This window comes from Schistocerca cancellata, chromosome 5 (assembly GCF_023864275.1).
Source record: "Schistocerca cancellata isolate TAMUIC-IGC-003103 chromosome 5, iqSchCanc2.1, whole genome shotgun sequence".
Lineage (NCBI taxonomy): Eukaryota > Metazoa > Arthropoda > Insecta > Orthoptera > Acrididae > Schistocerca > Schistocerca cancellata.
The window spans coordinates 587,579,713-587,596,042 of record NC_064630.1 but is presented as its reverse complement, the minus strand read 5'-3'; the positions used below and the strand labels follow the sequence as shown (position 1 = coordinate 587,596,042).

The 16,330-nt window shown below is 37.4% G+C and overlaps 1 protein-coding gene across 1 annotated transcript in view; it reads right to left on the bottom strand.

Moving 5' to 3' along the window:
* Positions 1-14,090: 14,090 nt before the first annotated feature.
* LOC126188701 (protein tincar) overlaps positions 14,091-16,330 on the bottom strand; it is a 39,102-nt gene continuing 36,862 nt past the window's right edge. The window contains exon 8 of the mRNA XM_049930309.1: positions 14,091-15,206. Coding sequence (XP_049786266.1) covers positions 14,091-15,206 — 1,116 coding nt within the window. The remainder of the gene's footprint in view (positions 15,207-16,330) is intronic.

Here is a 16,330-nt window from a genome sequence, read left to right as displayed (position 1 = left end):
TTAAAAGACTGCATGCTCCACAAGTGTTACCAGTGCCCTGGATTAGAAGTCTTGGAAAGATCTGTAGAAACTGCATTTGAATGTAATGACATTGATGAAGCAATTGAATGCGAGGAATGGATACACACTGAGCAAGATGCCCTGGAGACAAAGCAGTCAGTGATTGAAGAATTTATCCAAACCATTGTGACCAAAATTGTGAATCTCTCACCCCATCATTACATAGCAAAGCATCAAAGTAACTACCTAAAAGAAACCAAAGAGAATCTAGAACCTGGAAAGCTGGTTGTTCTGATGGATTTTGCAGAAAATTACATTTATTGTGCAGGGCGCTGTACAAGGCCTCCATTGGGAAAATAGGCCACATTACATCCCATTGTTATTTAGTGCAAGGCTTTGACTGGAAAGCTTCTGCATCATCAGTGATTGCTTGTGACATGATACAGTCACAGTTCATGTTTTCTGCTCCAAGCTGATTCATCACCTGTGAACCCAATTTCAGTGCTGAAGCACATCAGCTATTTCAGCGATGGATCAGCTGCCCAATACAAAAATTTCAGGAACTTCATGAATCTATGTCAGCATTACAATGACTTTAGTATCAGTCCAGAATGGAACTTCTTCACCACAAGCTGTGGAAAGTCTCCATGTGATGGTATTGGGGCGACAACAAAGCAATTAGCAGCAAGAGCAAGTCTCCAATGGCCAACTTCAGATCAAATTCTAGCACCAAGTGATCTATTCAGATTTTGTGGTGAACAAGTTCACAAAAAAGGGAAATGGATAGGTTAAAGATAGATATAGTGGGAATTAGTGAAGTTCGGTGGAAGGAGGAACAAGACTTCTGGTCAGGTGACTACAGGGTTATAAACACAAGATCAAATAGGGGTCATACAGGAGTAGGTTTAATAATGAATAGGAAAATAGGAATGCGGGTAAGCTACTACAAACAGCATAGTGAACGCATTATTGTGGCCAAGATAGATACGAAGCCCACAACTACTACAGTAGTACAAGTTTATATGCCAACTAGCTCTGCAGATGATGAAGAAATTGAAGAAATGTATGATGAAATAAGAGATATTATTCAGATTGTGAAGGGAGACGAAAATTTAATAGTCATGGGTAACTGGAATTCGGCAGTAGGAAAAGGGAGAGAAGGAAACGTAGTAGGTGAATGTGGATTGGGGATAAGAAATGAAAGAGGAAGCTGCCTGGTAGAATTTTGCACAGAGCACAACTTAATCATAGCTAACACTTGGTTCAAGAATCATGAAAGAAGGTTGTATACATGGAAGAACCCTGGAGATACTAAAAAGTATCAAATAGATTATATAATGGTAAGACAGAGATTTAGGAACCAGGTTTTAAATTGTAAGACATTACCAGGGGCAGATGTGGATTCTGACCACAATCTACTGGTTATGACCTGTAGATTAAAACTGAAGAAACTGCAAAAAGGTGGGAATTTAAGGAGATGGGACCTGGATAAACTGACTAAACCAGAGGTTGTACAGAGTTTCAGGGAGAGCATAAGGGAACAATTGTCACAAAAGGGGGAAAGAAATACAGTAGAAGAAGAATGGGTAGCTTTGAGGAATGAAGTAGTGAAGGCAGCAGAGGATCAAGTAGGTAAAAGGACGAGGGCTAGTAGGAATCCTTGGGTGACAGAATAAATACTGAATTTAATTGATGAAAGGAGAAAATATAAAAATGCAGTAAATGAAGCAGGCAAAAAGGAATACAAACGTCTCAAAAATGAGATCGACAGGAAGTGCAAAATGGCTAAGCAGGCATGGCTAGAGGACAAATGAAAGGATGTAGAGGCTTATCTCACTAGGGGTAAGATAGATACTGCCCACAGGAAAATTAAAGAGACCTTCAGAGAAAAGAGAACCACTTGTATGAATATCAAAAGCTCAGATGGAAACCCAGTTCTAAGCAAAGAAGGGAAAGCAGAAAGGTGGAAGGAGTATATAGAGGGTTTATACAAGGGTGATGTAGTTGAGGACAATATTATGGAAATCGAAGAGGATGTTGATGAAGATGAAATGGGAGATATAAAACTGCGTGAAGAGTTTGACAGAGCACTGAAAGACCTGAGTCGAAACAAGGCCCCGGGAGTAGACAACATTCCATTAAAACTACTGACAGCCTTGGGAGAGCCAGTCCTGACAAAACTCTACCATCTGGTGAGCAAGATGTATGAAACAGGCGAAATACCCTCAGACTTCAAGAAGAATATAATAATTCCTATCCCAAAGAAAGCGGGTGTTGACAAATGTGAAAATTACCGAACTATCAGTTTAATAAGTCACGGCTGCAAAATGCAGATTCTTTACAGACGAATGGAAAAACTAGTAGAAGCCGACCTCGGGGAAGATCAGTTTGGATTCCGTAGAAATGTTGGAACACGTGAGGCAATACTGACCCTACAACTTATCTTAGAAGCTAGATTAAGGAAAGGCAAACCTAGGTTTCTAGCATTTGTAGACTTAGAGAAAGCTTTTGACAATGTTGATTGGAAAATGCTCTTTCAAATTCTGAAGGTGGCAGGGGTAAAATACAGGGAGCAAAAGGCTATTTACAATTTGTGCAGAAACCAGATGGCAGTGATAAGAGTCAAGGGACATGAAAGGGAAGCAGTGGGTGGGAAGGGAGTGAGACAGGGTTGTAGTCTCTCCCCGATGTTATTCAATCTGTATATTGAGCAAGCAGTGAAGGAAACAAAAGAAAAATTTGGAGTAGGTATTAAAATACATGGAGAAGAAATAAAAACTTGAGGTTCGCCGATGACATTGTAATTCTGTCAGAGACAGCAAAGGACTTGGAAGAGCAATTGACTGGAATGGATAGTGTCTTGAAAGGAGGGTAATGGAATGTAGTCGAATTAAATCGGGTGGTGCTGAGGGAATTAGATTACGAAATGAGACACTTAAAGTAGCAAAGGAGTCTTGCTATTTGGGGAGCAAAATAACTGATGATGGTCGAAGTAGAGAGGATATAAAATGTAGATTGGCAATGGCAAGGAAAGCGTTTCTGAAGAAGAGAAATTTGTTGATATCGAGTATTGATTTAAGTGTCAGGAAGTCATTTCTGAAAGTATTTGTATGGAGTGTAGCCCTGTATGGAAGTGAAACATGGACAATAAACAGTTTGGACAAGAAGAGAATAGAAGCTTTTGAAATGTGGTGCTACAGAAGAATGCTGAAGATTAGATGGGTAGATCACATAACTAATGAGGAAGTATTGAATAGGATTGGGGAGAAGAGAAGTTTGTGGCACAACTTGACTAGAAGAAGGGATCGGTTGGTAGGACATGTGTTGAGGCATCAAGGGATCACCAATTTAGTATTGGAGGGCAGCGTGGAGGTTAAAAAACATAGAGGGAGACCAAGAGATGAATACACTAAGCAGATTCAGAAGGATGTAGGTTGCAGTAGGTACTGGGAGATGAAGAAGCTTGCACAGGATAGAGTAGCATGGAGAGCTGCATCAAACCAGTCTCAGGACTGAAGACCACAACAACAACAACAAGTTCACAGAATCAAATTCCTTTTGATCATAAAGAAAGAAATTAATGTTGTAAGACCTTTGCAAGAAAGGAGATTTGAAAATCGTTGTACGGTTTTGGGGACCAGAGAAAACCACTGCTTTAGACCAATTGATGAAAAATGGTTACAAATTAGCAGAGTTTCCAGTGACTCAGTGTCATTTATTGCAAGTGTTGATCAATTAGCACACCTGCTCCCAATCTGGGCAATACATAGCCCGCATTTATGACAGCAAGTGGTGGGTTGGAAACATCTGTGACACATTATTGGGAGAACGAGATGCCTTAATCACTTTCATACATCCACATGGTCCAAATAATTCATTCCATTGGCCCCTAAGGAAGGACATCTGCTGGATCCCAGAGCAGCAGATAACTGGCATTTTGCCAACTCCAAGTGCCAATTCCTTGGGTTGGAGATGCACTTACCCATCAGAGGTGCTGGAGAGCATTGAAGAGAATTCTAGAACCATGGAAATGGTTTCATGAATTCTGGCAACAAATTTATGATGCTTGGTTCATTTTGTGAACTTAGTGCTTTGTTATGTTTACAACAATGTTGCTTACTTTTGTATGCTGTTCATTGAAGTATGCTTGAGCATACGGTATGTGCAAAGGCTAAGGTATCTTTAAAGCTGGTTTAAAAACCTGATATGGAAAGTTGCCATTCTACTTTTTAATGTTTCTTGCAGCAAAAATGAGCTCTTTCCAGTGGTGTCAGTTAAAAGAAGATTAGAGATGGTAGCCATATTAAAAACTGGTCCCAAAAAAATGCTGTAAATTTGCAATTTTTAGTTTGACACTTGAGACAAGGTTCAATAAAATCAGAACTGTTTACTCATAAATGATAATACTGGTGTAATATAGTGAGCACCTGGTTGTTGGCTAGCAGCTCAAAAATCAAGGTTATAGCTGGTTTTCCCTTATAGTAAAATATGCGTAAAGTACGACTTAAATCTTTTGCGGTACATTTTACGAGGTACTTTCAGACCAAGTAGCATAAGGGATAGTAATTTCTGAGCAATTTGAATCCTACAGCTGCATTCAGCAATAAAAGTTGTACTAGTGTACAAAAGTTCAATGTGATGGATGTCACAACAGATGCACAAAGCTATACCAAAGTTGGCCAAATTATTCACCCCGTGCACTTTTTGATTTGGTATGGGTCCACTAAGGTGGCCCTGGCTCTGGAACCACTGAAAGAATTGAGCCAAAATTTTGCACAGTCACCCAACACACACACATGTATACACATATAAGTTTTTAACAGGATCTGAGATGGTCAAGTGGGGACGCTCAGGACACTTTATGTGGAATGACCCTATTTGAACTGAGAATATGTTCAAGAATGCTGCAGTACAACGATGTTAAGGATATTGGACTGTAATTTTGGGGGTCCATTCTTTTACCCTTCATATACACAGGAGTCACCCATGCTTTTTCCCGTGGTTGGGACTCTGCGCTGCGTGAGAAATTTGCAATAAAGTAAGTTGTAAGTGCCAAGGAATACTCTGTAAAAACAAATTAGGACTCCATCCAGACATGGTGACTTGTTTGTTTTCAACTCCAACATTTGATTCTCTATGCCAGGGAAGCCTGTTACTATGTCGTTTATGCAGGAGCCTGTGTGGCTGTCAAACATTGGTATGTTTGTACAATCCTCCTGTGTGGCTGACTTCTTAAAAGCAAAATTTAAAATTTCAGCTTTTCTTTTGCTGCCTTCTGTTACCACACCAGACTGTTCATTGTGTGACTGGATGGAAGCCTTAAATCCGCTTAGCAATTTTATGTAGGACAGAATTTTCTCGGATTCATGGCAACATCTTTTTCTAAGGTATGACATTGGAAGCTGTTGTATGCTTTGCACAGATGCACAAATTTCTGTTAACTTTTGTCTGTCATCATCTGTGGGTTTTTTTTTTAAGCGAGGGTGAAACAGTCTGCTTTCTAACAACTCTCCGAATTTTGTTATTAAACCATGTTGGGCGTTTCCCATCCTTAATCCACTTACTTGGCACATACTTCTCCATAGCGTGATGCACAATTCGTTTAAACTTTGCCCATAATTCATCTACATCTACATCCATGATACTGTACATCCATGATTCTGAAACCAACTGATGTCCCTTCATAGTTTGAGTGGGATGTTAACAACTGTTTATCAGCTCATTCTAACGAAAATACTCTCATAACCTTGATGGATTTATTAACTTGAGTAACCATTGTTGCTATAACGCCATGATCATTACTCCCTTTCTCTATACTGATGTCATCAAGAAGGTCAGGCCTGTCTGTAGCTGCAAGGTCTAAACTATTCCCATTGTGTGTGGGCTGCTGATCTAACTGCTCAAGGCAGTTTTTGGAAAAAAGTGTTCAAAAGTACTTCACAAGGCTGTCTATCTAGATCACCTGCAATGAATCCACAGATGTCACAGTCTATACCTGGTGGGTTTAGGTTGCCTCCAGCTTCTATTGCGTTAACTGTGTATTTCCACACTACTGAGCATAGAATTTCTTTGAGTAATTCTAAAGACTTTCTTTGAGTAATTCTAAGACTGCCATAGCAGAATCAGTTGGCTGGTAAAATCATTGGGTAGGTAACTTGAATTTACCTAGACCTTTTACACACATCAATTCAACTTTACAGTCAGACTCATTTTTGACCTCGACAGACACTCTATTTTTGTCAACTGTAGTGAACACTCCCCCTCATACTTCGACAATTTACTGACATAATTTGGACCATCAAAGTCTCTTTCTTTATACGTGATCTACTTTTCCTCTCTGCATATTGACTAGCGAGCTTCCATCAGAGGACCTCAAACTACCATCTAGCCAGAAAGTCCCAGTATGCACAGTGTGCACTTCACAAGTGCTCTGCTACTCGAGTAGCTGTTTCCTTTGTGAAAGGCGCCCCTTACCTACCAAGGGGAGTCCTGCAATTCTCCACTAAATAATACAGGTCCAGAAATCTGCAGCCAACATTGTCACAGAATTGGCAGAGCCTTTGGCTGGAAACCTCCACTAACTACAAACCAAAAGACCCTTATCAATTCTGGGAACCATGCTTCAGATTGAGAGCTCTGCTTATATCCTGCACATGAGGCTAGCAACCTTCACCACTTCTACCAGCCACCTGTATGAGCTGAGGATGTCCTCAGGATCCAAGCAAACAGATATCACTGGTGAAGATTTGCCCCACAACATGCAGCTAACTGCACCCTGCAAGTTTGATAGCCACAGGCAGGACCTTGTCCACATCTTGGATGAAACCCCCTTCCAGAAGACATACAGAGTGCACATTGAATTTTTTCCGGCCCTGGAGGCTATTTCCGTAAGATGCTCCATGACATGCCTAACATTGGAGCTCACGACAACTAGCAAATCACTCCACCATATACCTGCTTAGGGTCTGGTCAAGGAGCAGCCACGTGTCCACTTGCAGGGTGAATGAACAAGGCCATATTGCCAAGTCCCACAGTGACTCTCCGCTTTGAACAACGCTACTCACCCTGTGGTGACAAAAGCCATTGCAAGGTACCTCCGCAGCAGAGCATGTGCACAAAACAAGCAACACATGAGGTTTCCCATGCAACACACCACATTCTCTGCCACCATTACACCCTGAGGCACTGGCATGAAGAGGCTGACAATAGCCAAAAGCATGTTCAGCTATTCGTAAACTGCGGCCAGGTCCTCCTGGACCCACACGCAGCATGCACACACCATACCCATCCTAGCATTACTAATTAAGAAATTAACTATGAAAGCACACAGAGAAAACTAACTATGTAACTTGCTACCTTCCTGATGTGTCACCAATGGATGCTGATATCTTACTGAGGTGTGTAGATGACCCTTCAAAAGAAATCACTTCTGTGCTACAGTCTACACTTTACAGTTACTAACACACAAGATTACATCTCTTAAGTACAAATACTTGCACAGAATTTAAGAATTAAACTATGAAACAACAACATGCTCTGCTGGTCCATCACAGGTGACATTCGGAAACTAACTAGGCTCAGAGAAATGATCACTGGCTGTTCCAAGCAAACAAATACATGCAATCACTGGTTGTGATCTTAAACAGGAAAAACAAAAACCAACCCATTAGCAGTCTTTTAATAATTGCAAAGCAAGTGCAGAATGACATTGTTTATATAGATAAAAATTATGTATATTTAAAAGTTCTAAAAATAATGAAGTGTCCATGTTACTGATTTTATAAGGATAATTAAATGAAAACACGATGATGAGAAAAGGTAAGTAAACTATTTATGATTTCAAAAGTAATCACTCTAACTGTTAATACATTTACCCTACTGTGAGACAAGATGGTCAATGCTTTCGTGGAAAAATGTTTGTGGTTGCCTGTGGAACCACAATTGTACTCAGGTGTGCACCTCTTTGCTCAAAGCAAATTGAAGACCACAAACATCTTCCTTCAGAGCTCCAAAAGCATGGAAATTGCATGGGTGGAGATGGGGGCCATGTGGAGGATGTGTCTGGGCTTCCCAGTAAAAACTTCTGCAGCATACTCAAAAACAGCTTTTAGTTGTAACTTCATGCCAAAGCCCATAGTCATCTCTCTGTGGGACTTGGTGGCTGGGGGTAAAAAGTAGCCATGCAGCTTGGATCTCCATCTGCTGCATGCACAGACCATTCAGAGAAAATGAGTCCTTGCCAGGGACTGTAGCTCATAGTGACCATAAACTTATGAATTTGACTGAGAATCGTGAAAATCAGCAGCACTGATAAAAAAAAAATTGTATATTACCACATTGTCAACCCTTCAAACAATGTTTTTAAACATGAATATTTCCATTAGTTTCATCATTGTTTCCAAATTATGCTGGTTAAGCAATACTTACCTTGCATCTGTTGAATACATGCTATAGTGAGAGTCGTGCTGAATTTGGACAGTGGATCAGAAGTAGTGGAAACGTAAAAGGTGCAAGTTATATATTTGTTTTCTTGCAGAACATGCTGCTTTGATAATGATGCCTGTGGAACCAGTGGGTAGAAAAGAGTCCTTTAGTACAGTGAGCAGGTATATGATCAAACTATGTGACTATGGCAGTGGGATGTCCACATGGTCCTAAGGCACTATATAGCTTTGTGCTTAGTGTTGGCACACCTACATGTTATACACTGTCATTATGATCATGAACCATCATGCTGCATTGTTGAGTGGTGTTAAAGACAAACACCATAACCGCACACAAGATGTGAATTCTTATGTATTGAGGAAATCAAACTTGCATTCAAACTATGTGGAGGGATATTCTTAAGAAACTTATCTAGTTTCTCTTTGATTCCATCACACAGTATTTAGATGCTCTGATTGCAGCATGTGGGGTCTTGTACCATACTGAAATTTCGAAGTTTGAAAAGACCTGCCATCCAAATCATTTGTATACCATCATATACCTAATTGTTGGTATAAAGTTCTTTTTAGTTAGGTGAATCATTCTTGATGTTGATTTTTGTTTGTTTGTATATAGTACTTCACGACAGGTTAAAACTGTTTACCAAACGAGGACTCAAACCTGTGACCTTCGCATTTTGCTAGCAAGCATTTTGCTGAGCTGTCCAAGCATGACTCACAGCCTGCCCTCACAGATTCACTTCAATCAGTACCTCTCCTCCTTCCATCCAAACTTCACAGAAGTCATCTGCTTACTGTGTTCCTGTTTCAGTTATTGGTAAGTAAATATTTTTTCCCTCAGAAATAAAAATTAGAGATGTTTGTATCATATGCTGATGTATATTATAATGACTTACTACGCTACTTATTTGCAAAAGAAGCTTCTGGTCTACTGGCAGTCTTTTTTGGAATTCTAGTTACTACATCCTAGAATATCAGTCTGTAATGTTTGGTATAATGTTTCCTTGTATTTGAACAAATAACTTCCTGACCTACTCTGCATAAAAAGCGTATCACTCCAGTTGAAAAAAAAAAGTAAGTTGTAGGTGTAACACACTTTACACGTCAACAATTAAAAGATCACTTGGAATAATCAGTGTCATTAAGTTTTAAAAAAATAACACAAAAAGTTATATTCTATTTGTTACATTTATTAATGGTCAATACACATGAATATAACTGAATACATGTGGGAAGAGTGCTTACATTATATGTTACAGATGCTGACTTATACATTTGGCTCCAGTCATCAATAGTTCAATCTATAAATACACTGTCATTCATTACTTTTTGCCAAAACAAATTACAAAACATTGTATCTTACACACATACAACCTAATCAGTCTTACTTTATACAAGCACATACTCTGTGGGGCATGGCAGTTTTTTTATATCTCTATATACAAATGGCAGAAGTGCAGCATCATAAAACATAAGGCAACAATCTTATGGCTCCTACTCTTGGTACAGAGGTCTGTGACTTAATTCATCATTATGACTCACAAAAGCAATCATTATCATGTAAAATTTAGTCATTTGCTACACCATGTTTTAGAACTTTGACAATTTTCTATTACTTCAAATGAATATCAGAGAATGCAGGAACATTTTCATGGCTAGTTATGTATAGGCTTCTGTATCCTACTTACACAAAGGAAATATGAGTGCTAAATGGATGAAGATGATCAAACTGATTACTTCAGATTGTTTAATGAGGATTCACCATTTTCTACCAATCAGCAAGGAAATTAAAAAATATCTTTCACATTCTTCTTCTGAATAAATCAATAATAAAAATTACATCCATTATAAAATAATGTGATACAGATACCCTGATAATTTTTATTTTCTACAATGCCTACACATGAAACACTGAAGATTATAAAACTTTTATCAAACAAGCTGGCAAAATGTTAGTGTTTTGAAAAGGTAACTTTTGTCAGCCAAACTTTCTGTTATTGTGTATTGTCATTTTGAAGTCTCTTTATTGATGGAGTTTGCACGTGGAGGCATAGCAAAGATGACATAACTGATGACAACTAATTCATATCACAGCATGTATTGTTGCCGTCAGTTTCATAAATTAAGAATAAAGATATGGAACGCTTATGGAATGTAAGCCAGTGAAATAATAATACACTTTACAGAATATTTGCATACTTGTTAATGATAAAAAAGCTCCATCTGAGAATATTATTCAAATGTATTTTCAAAGCAGAAGCTGTTTTCTGCCGAGGGACAGCTGCAGCCCAAGTTACATGGAGTGAACCTGCCAATCTTAGCAACATGCAAGTGTGGTATTTACAATTGTGATAGAGTATTGTAAATATCATCCAAAGCATATTTATTTTGTAATCACATCAATTATAAGCAGAGAAGGACTATTTTACTGCAGAAGTAGAAATATTTGTAAATGTGCTGTCAATATTCTTAAAATCCCTCCAGTATCATGCAGTTATTATATTTGTACATACATAGAATACTTATTATTTACATTTTAATACATATTTAAATATTTAGCTTTCTGACACGAAAACACTCACATTTTTAAGATTTAGATATGTTCATAAATAATGATACCAGTGATATTCTGAAAGATGTAGCATGACACTTCATAAAATTGAGCTGCACAGAATAAACTCCTGATTGAAATAAAGTAAAACTATATTGATAGTGATTTTAAATTGAAAACATTTAGTGAATAACAGGCACAGTCATTTCCGTTTGGTGCTTATATGGCAATATTTAAAAAAAAAAAAAAAAAAAAAAAAAAAAAAAAATTTGCACGTAATTTATTTGTTTTAAGACTGTGAAACTCATTTTTAAAGAGGTATCTTGCTATGTAAATGTTAAGTATCTTTCAGTTATGCCTTGTAGGCAGTATATCTCTTCATAAAGCACATATTTTACCACTTTTTATTTCATTAGAACATCACAGTTTTTGACTAGACCTTCAAACTAAATTTTCAACTTGTACTCCATTTATTTTTGATTGCTGCAAGGCCACCTCTAAGAAACTAAAGCTTGGAAGCAATTGAATATTTCTGATTGTACAAGGAAAAGCATCAGTCTGTTATGACAGTGAAATCTCCTTTACTATGTTCTTCCAACTCTAGTGTTTGTTGAATCTTTGAAGGTACATTTCCACATCAGTTGCCTTCCTTGAAAATCTGTATTTTTTAAATGTAATTTGCATTGCATTTTGTAGTACATTTGCTTACTGATGTCATCAGAGCTACAGACTCAGCTTAAAAGAGGAAGTCTAACGCTTTTATTCTCTTGAAGTGCCCTTCAATTGAAAGAAAATGTAGGCCCTAGAAACTCTGAGAGCACTCACAAACACTGCCCCAGCACTATTATGGGCTGTAGAGGACAGGATATAAAGACAATAATTCTTTATAAAAATATAGGAGATATAAATATAAAGAAACGTAACCTCTGGTTTTGTAGTATTAGTGAGATGGGGTGACAAGATGGTTTGCAACAAAATGAGACATGTGCAGCATGTCTGGTAGGATAACATTTTCCTGCCATCTTCAGAGCTGCAAATCACTACTGCTTTGAAAACTGGTTTCTAATTTATATTACTGCCCCATCAATGGATATTTACAAGTCGCTACTCATCTGGCAATTTAAATCAGGCTGATGCTAAAAAAATGAGCTTGGTCTGACGTATCATAAAACTTGCCACTGTTTGCATTGACTACATTACTTAGAAAAAAAAAAATTACATTTAGGCCACGAACATACCAAAATATTTTACACTGATAAAAGGCCATGACCTGATCATTACAAAAGTGAATCTTTTTGTACATTTTCCCTGTCTTGATTACTTATGAAAAACATTGACTTATAAACAAACAACAGTTCTATATTTTTGCTGAATGTCATTTTACAATACTGTCTTCTGGTTTTGTAAACTGCTTACCCATTCAAAAATACAATGCTAACTCCCCCCACCCCCCCCCCCCCAAAAAAAAGAAATGTTACTGCTTCCTAGTCATAGCTTGTTCATAACTTTATTATATTCATTTATTAGAAAGCATATTAGATCTGAACAATATCAAACAAACATGTTCTGCGTAAATAGAATACATAACCTGTGCACCTATATTTACATTTACTGTTCTTAAAACTTTTGCAGTAAGCAAGTTCACACTGATGACAGCTCTAATAAAAACCTAAAATTTATCTGTATGGTACATGTAACAGTAGTTGATACAGCAGTAACAGATGTAATGTACACTGTGAGTCAAAAGGAATGAATGTCAGATATAAATGCAAGCAGTGTTTGCACATATACCCACGCAATATTTATAATCAGAGTGATAAAGAGAGTTTAAATATATATTTTTCCATTTTAAGTAACAATAGAATAGATAATACTGGGGGATAAAACAACAATATTCCATATATTTGATGACTTTGTCCAGTGTGGTTCCAGAATAAACTTAAATGATTACATTATAGGCCATACTCGAATGTAGATGTTAAACAAGTCTTGTCACAAAATAATGCTCAAGACTTTGTTATGCACAGGAGGAACATTTAGGATATAGAAAAGTGACCTTAATATATGTAGAAAGATAATATTTGAAGATGTATCACAAGTTAACAACATACAACAACATAACTGTGTCACAGGACAGCAACAGTTACAACAGGAGATAACTTATCCGTATCGCGATTTAAATTAAAATTTTTATATTTTAACATTTTAAAACTTGGTTATACTTCTAGAAAGCTTAAAATTAGTATGTCTTCAGTACTGCTGAGGTACTGTAATGCAGTCAATAATTACACATTGCTTGTGCTCTTTAGTTTCAACACTCAAACTCACTTACTATTCACTTATAAATGTGTATAATTTATAAAGGTAAAAATGAGCTAATGAAGTTTACTACTGTACTTTTAATACTGAATCCAAAATGGCACTCGTATCCAATATGACATATAAAATTATGGTGTTACAAATGTGGAGGAGAACCTTGTACTACATAAATTTTTATATGGCCCTCAAATTTAATTGAATAGATTGTAAAAACCTTGACACAGAGTAAAAAAATAGAAGCCTGTAAGGGGATTTAATTGTGTTTCAGAACTGCTAATATGCTACACAAGTGACAATTTTAAGTGATTTTGATAAAATATGCTCTGTCATAAAAATTACACAATATATAAGTAAATATATAAGGATATGGTCATGTTGATCAGTCAGTTACTTAACTGTCTTCAAATGATCAACAGCAGCAACAATAACACAGCGCTAATCACCAAATGCGTGCTTACAAAACACTTGAACGGAGTTCATTGTATTTCCAGCTTCAATATAAAAATGTAAAGTATGTCTACTTCATACAATTCAGTAATATTTAACTAAGCAATAATACTCACTCTAAAACAAGTTTTGGTGGACTTTGTTAATATATCTTACAAATTCATTACAAAAATTACACACTACTGCTCTTAATGTTTCCACATTACCATTTGACAATGTGGATATTGAATTTAACTAATGCAGCTAATGTCATTTCATATTCACACCACTAGCCTTTTCCTTCGGCCTTTTATTCTGTAGATGAAAATACACCATTGCTCTAATTAACTTTAGTTATGAGGCAGATACTGATCAGAATCTCCACTGGATGCCATTGAAAAATTAGCTGAATCCCTATCCTGTTTGTGAAGAAGCTGCTGAGGATTGTACTTGACAACTGGTGTGATCTGAGGAAATGTGTGATGTACAGCTATGCCACTGTTTTGTGGATCCACACCACAAGTCTTTGAACTTGCCTGTATCGCTACCAGTGGCCCTAACGGAGGTGCGATATGTGGTGGACGTCCATTTAGAACTTGGTGGTGGTATGGTGGAAAACGTTTTACAAATGGATTTGGCCCACTGAATAGACGGACACCATTGTGGTGAGTGGGTATTGTGGTATGTTGTCTGGGGAAAAGGTGACAGCTGCCTGTACCTGATGAATTTGTAGTGTTGTGAACAATCGATCCAGATGTACTACTTGGTAATGGCATGGTTGAACAGTGAGGGTATACAGCAGCCACGGGTATGGGTTGTGTTGGATAGTGAGGTAAGGTAGAGGATGATGATGGGAAGTTCTCTTGTTCGGGCCTGGAGCCATCCGGGTTGTCTGTAAATGATGTCATTCTCATATTTGTTGAACGACCAAAAGGTTCATCCTTAAGGACAGGAGACTGAGTCCCATCACTCGTCTTTGGTCTCACCTGCTTTCGGCGAATAACGACTGTGCTCTCTGCAGCATTTTCAAGGAGGACTGCAGGACATCCCCCCACTGTTCCTGCATCAGTAGCGATAACTGCATTTGTAGAAGGCATGGCAGCTACACCAGAAAATCCAAAAGATGGTGGTGCTGCACCTGCACTACCTGAAGTTTGATTGAGAACTGCTGTATTTGATGTTGGTGGCTGTACATTCCTCTGGAGCGAAAAACTGCGCCAGGGAGGTTGTGTTCGAGGATTCTGTTCTGATGCAGGGAGATCGTCAACACTTGTTGAACGTCTCCCTGGCTGGTTTTCTGAACTGGAATTTGAATGCACTCCACTTGATGTTTCACTGTGATTTCCACATGGTGGTGAACCTCCAGAACTTTCAGTACTGACAGAATCAGATCGTGGTGTCAGTTCATCATGAGGCATTCCCGAATCAGCTCTTCGTAAACAGCGTGGTGTTTCCATACTCTGTAACTAATGAAAATATTACAGCAGATTAGTACTTAGTTTGAAAACTGCATTGAAGAATAAATACAAATAAGCCAAATACAGTAATAAGAGAAATAATATAATAACTGTAAAAACAATTGTGAGGCATAGAACACCTGTTTTTAAATATTTAATATTCACTTATTTCAAGATTATTCAAAATTATAATGGTTTATAGTATCATTTTATATCATTTCATGGCTGTGCTTTCTTCCAGTTTCATAGAGTGACCTGATCTGTCAAGTTATTTAGTTCTCAGACTGTGGTGAATTAAGAGTCAAGTCTTCATCAGCATTACAGACAAACAAATTAATTACACATTAGGATATGTACTATTACAAACATATTTCACTGCAACGCATAACTGCTGTGAAATTTCTATTACATAATTATTTTAATAAGTCAGAAAAATTGTTGTAGCCACATCTTAGCAGAGAGAAAAGAATGTTAAGAAAGGGTAACTGGATGGTTACAGGAATACGCAAAAAAAAGTTTTGTTTAAAAACGAAGTTTTAATAGCAGGTTGAAACAAAAAGCAGACACTAATGACATCAGACTGCAACTGTTTGCTTACCAGGAGAGCAAAATAACTTAAATGCAACTAGTTGTAAACACAAAGCAGTAACATGGCACAAAGCTCAGTAATTGAATTTCTGAAAGACTGGAGATAAAATGTTTAGTTGGATAACAATATTTTAATGCAAATTTAACTTCCTTACAGGGGAACAACATCATCCTCAAAATTAGTAACTTTAAGGAGATATCTTCTGACATAAAAACTGCTGCCCATCCTCTCACATAAAAAAATGCTCGTAATGCTATTCGCTGCATAGGGTATTTCCGATATGACAGTAGTAGTGAGACTACTGATAACAGGAGGTACTACTATCCATTATCATGAAATGCAACCTAAGGTAACTGCTTTTTTGTCTCATGACTGGGCAACTTAGTGAACCATAACATGCTTTGTTCCAGTTCATACAAATATGTGACTGTCAGAGTATTTAGCAAACTAATCAAACAACATGAAGAATACTGGATAAACAATTTAAGTTTTACAAGGGAGTATAATTCATTCCATGAATAATGTCATAGAAACTGCTAGTCAT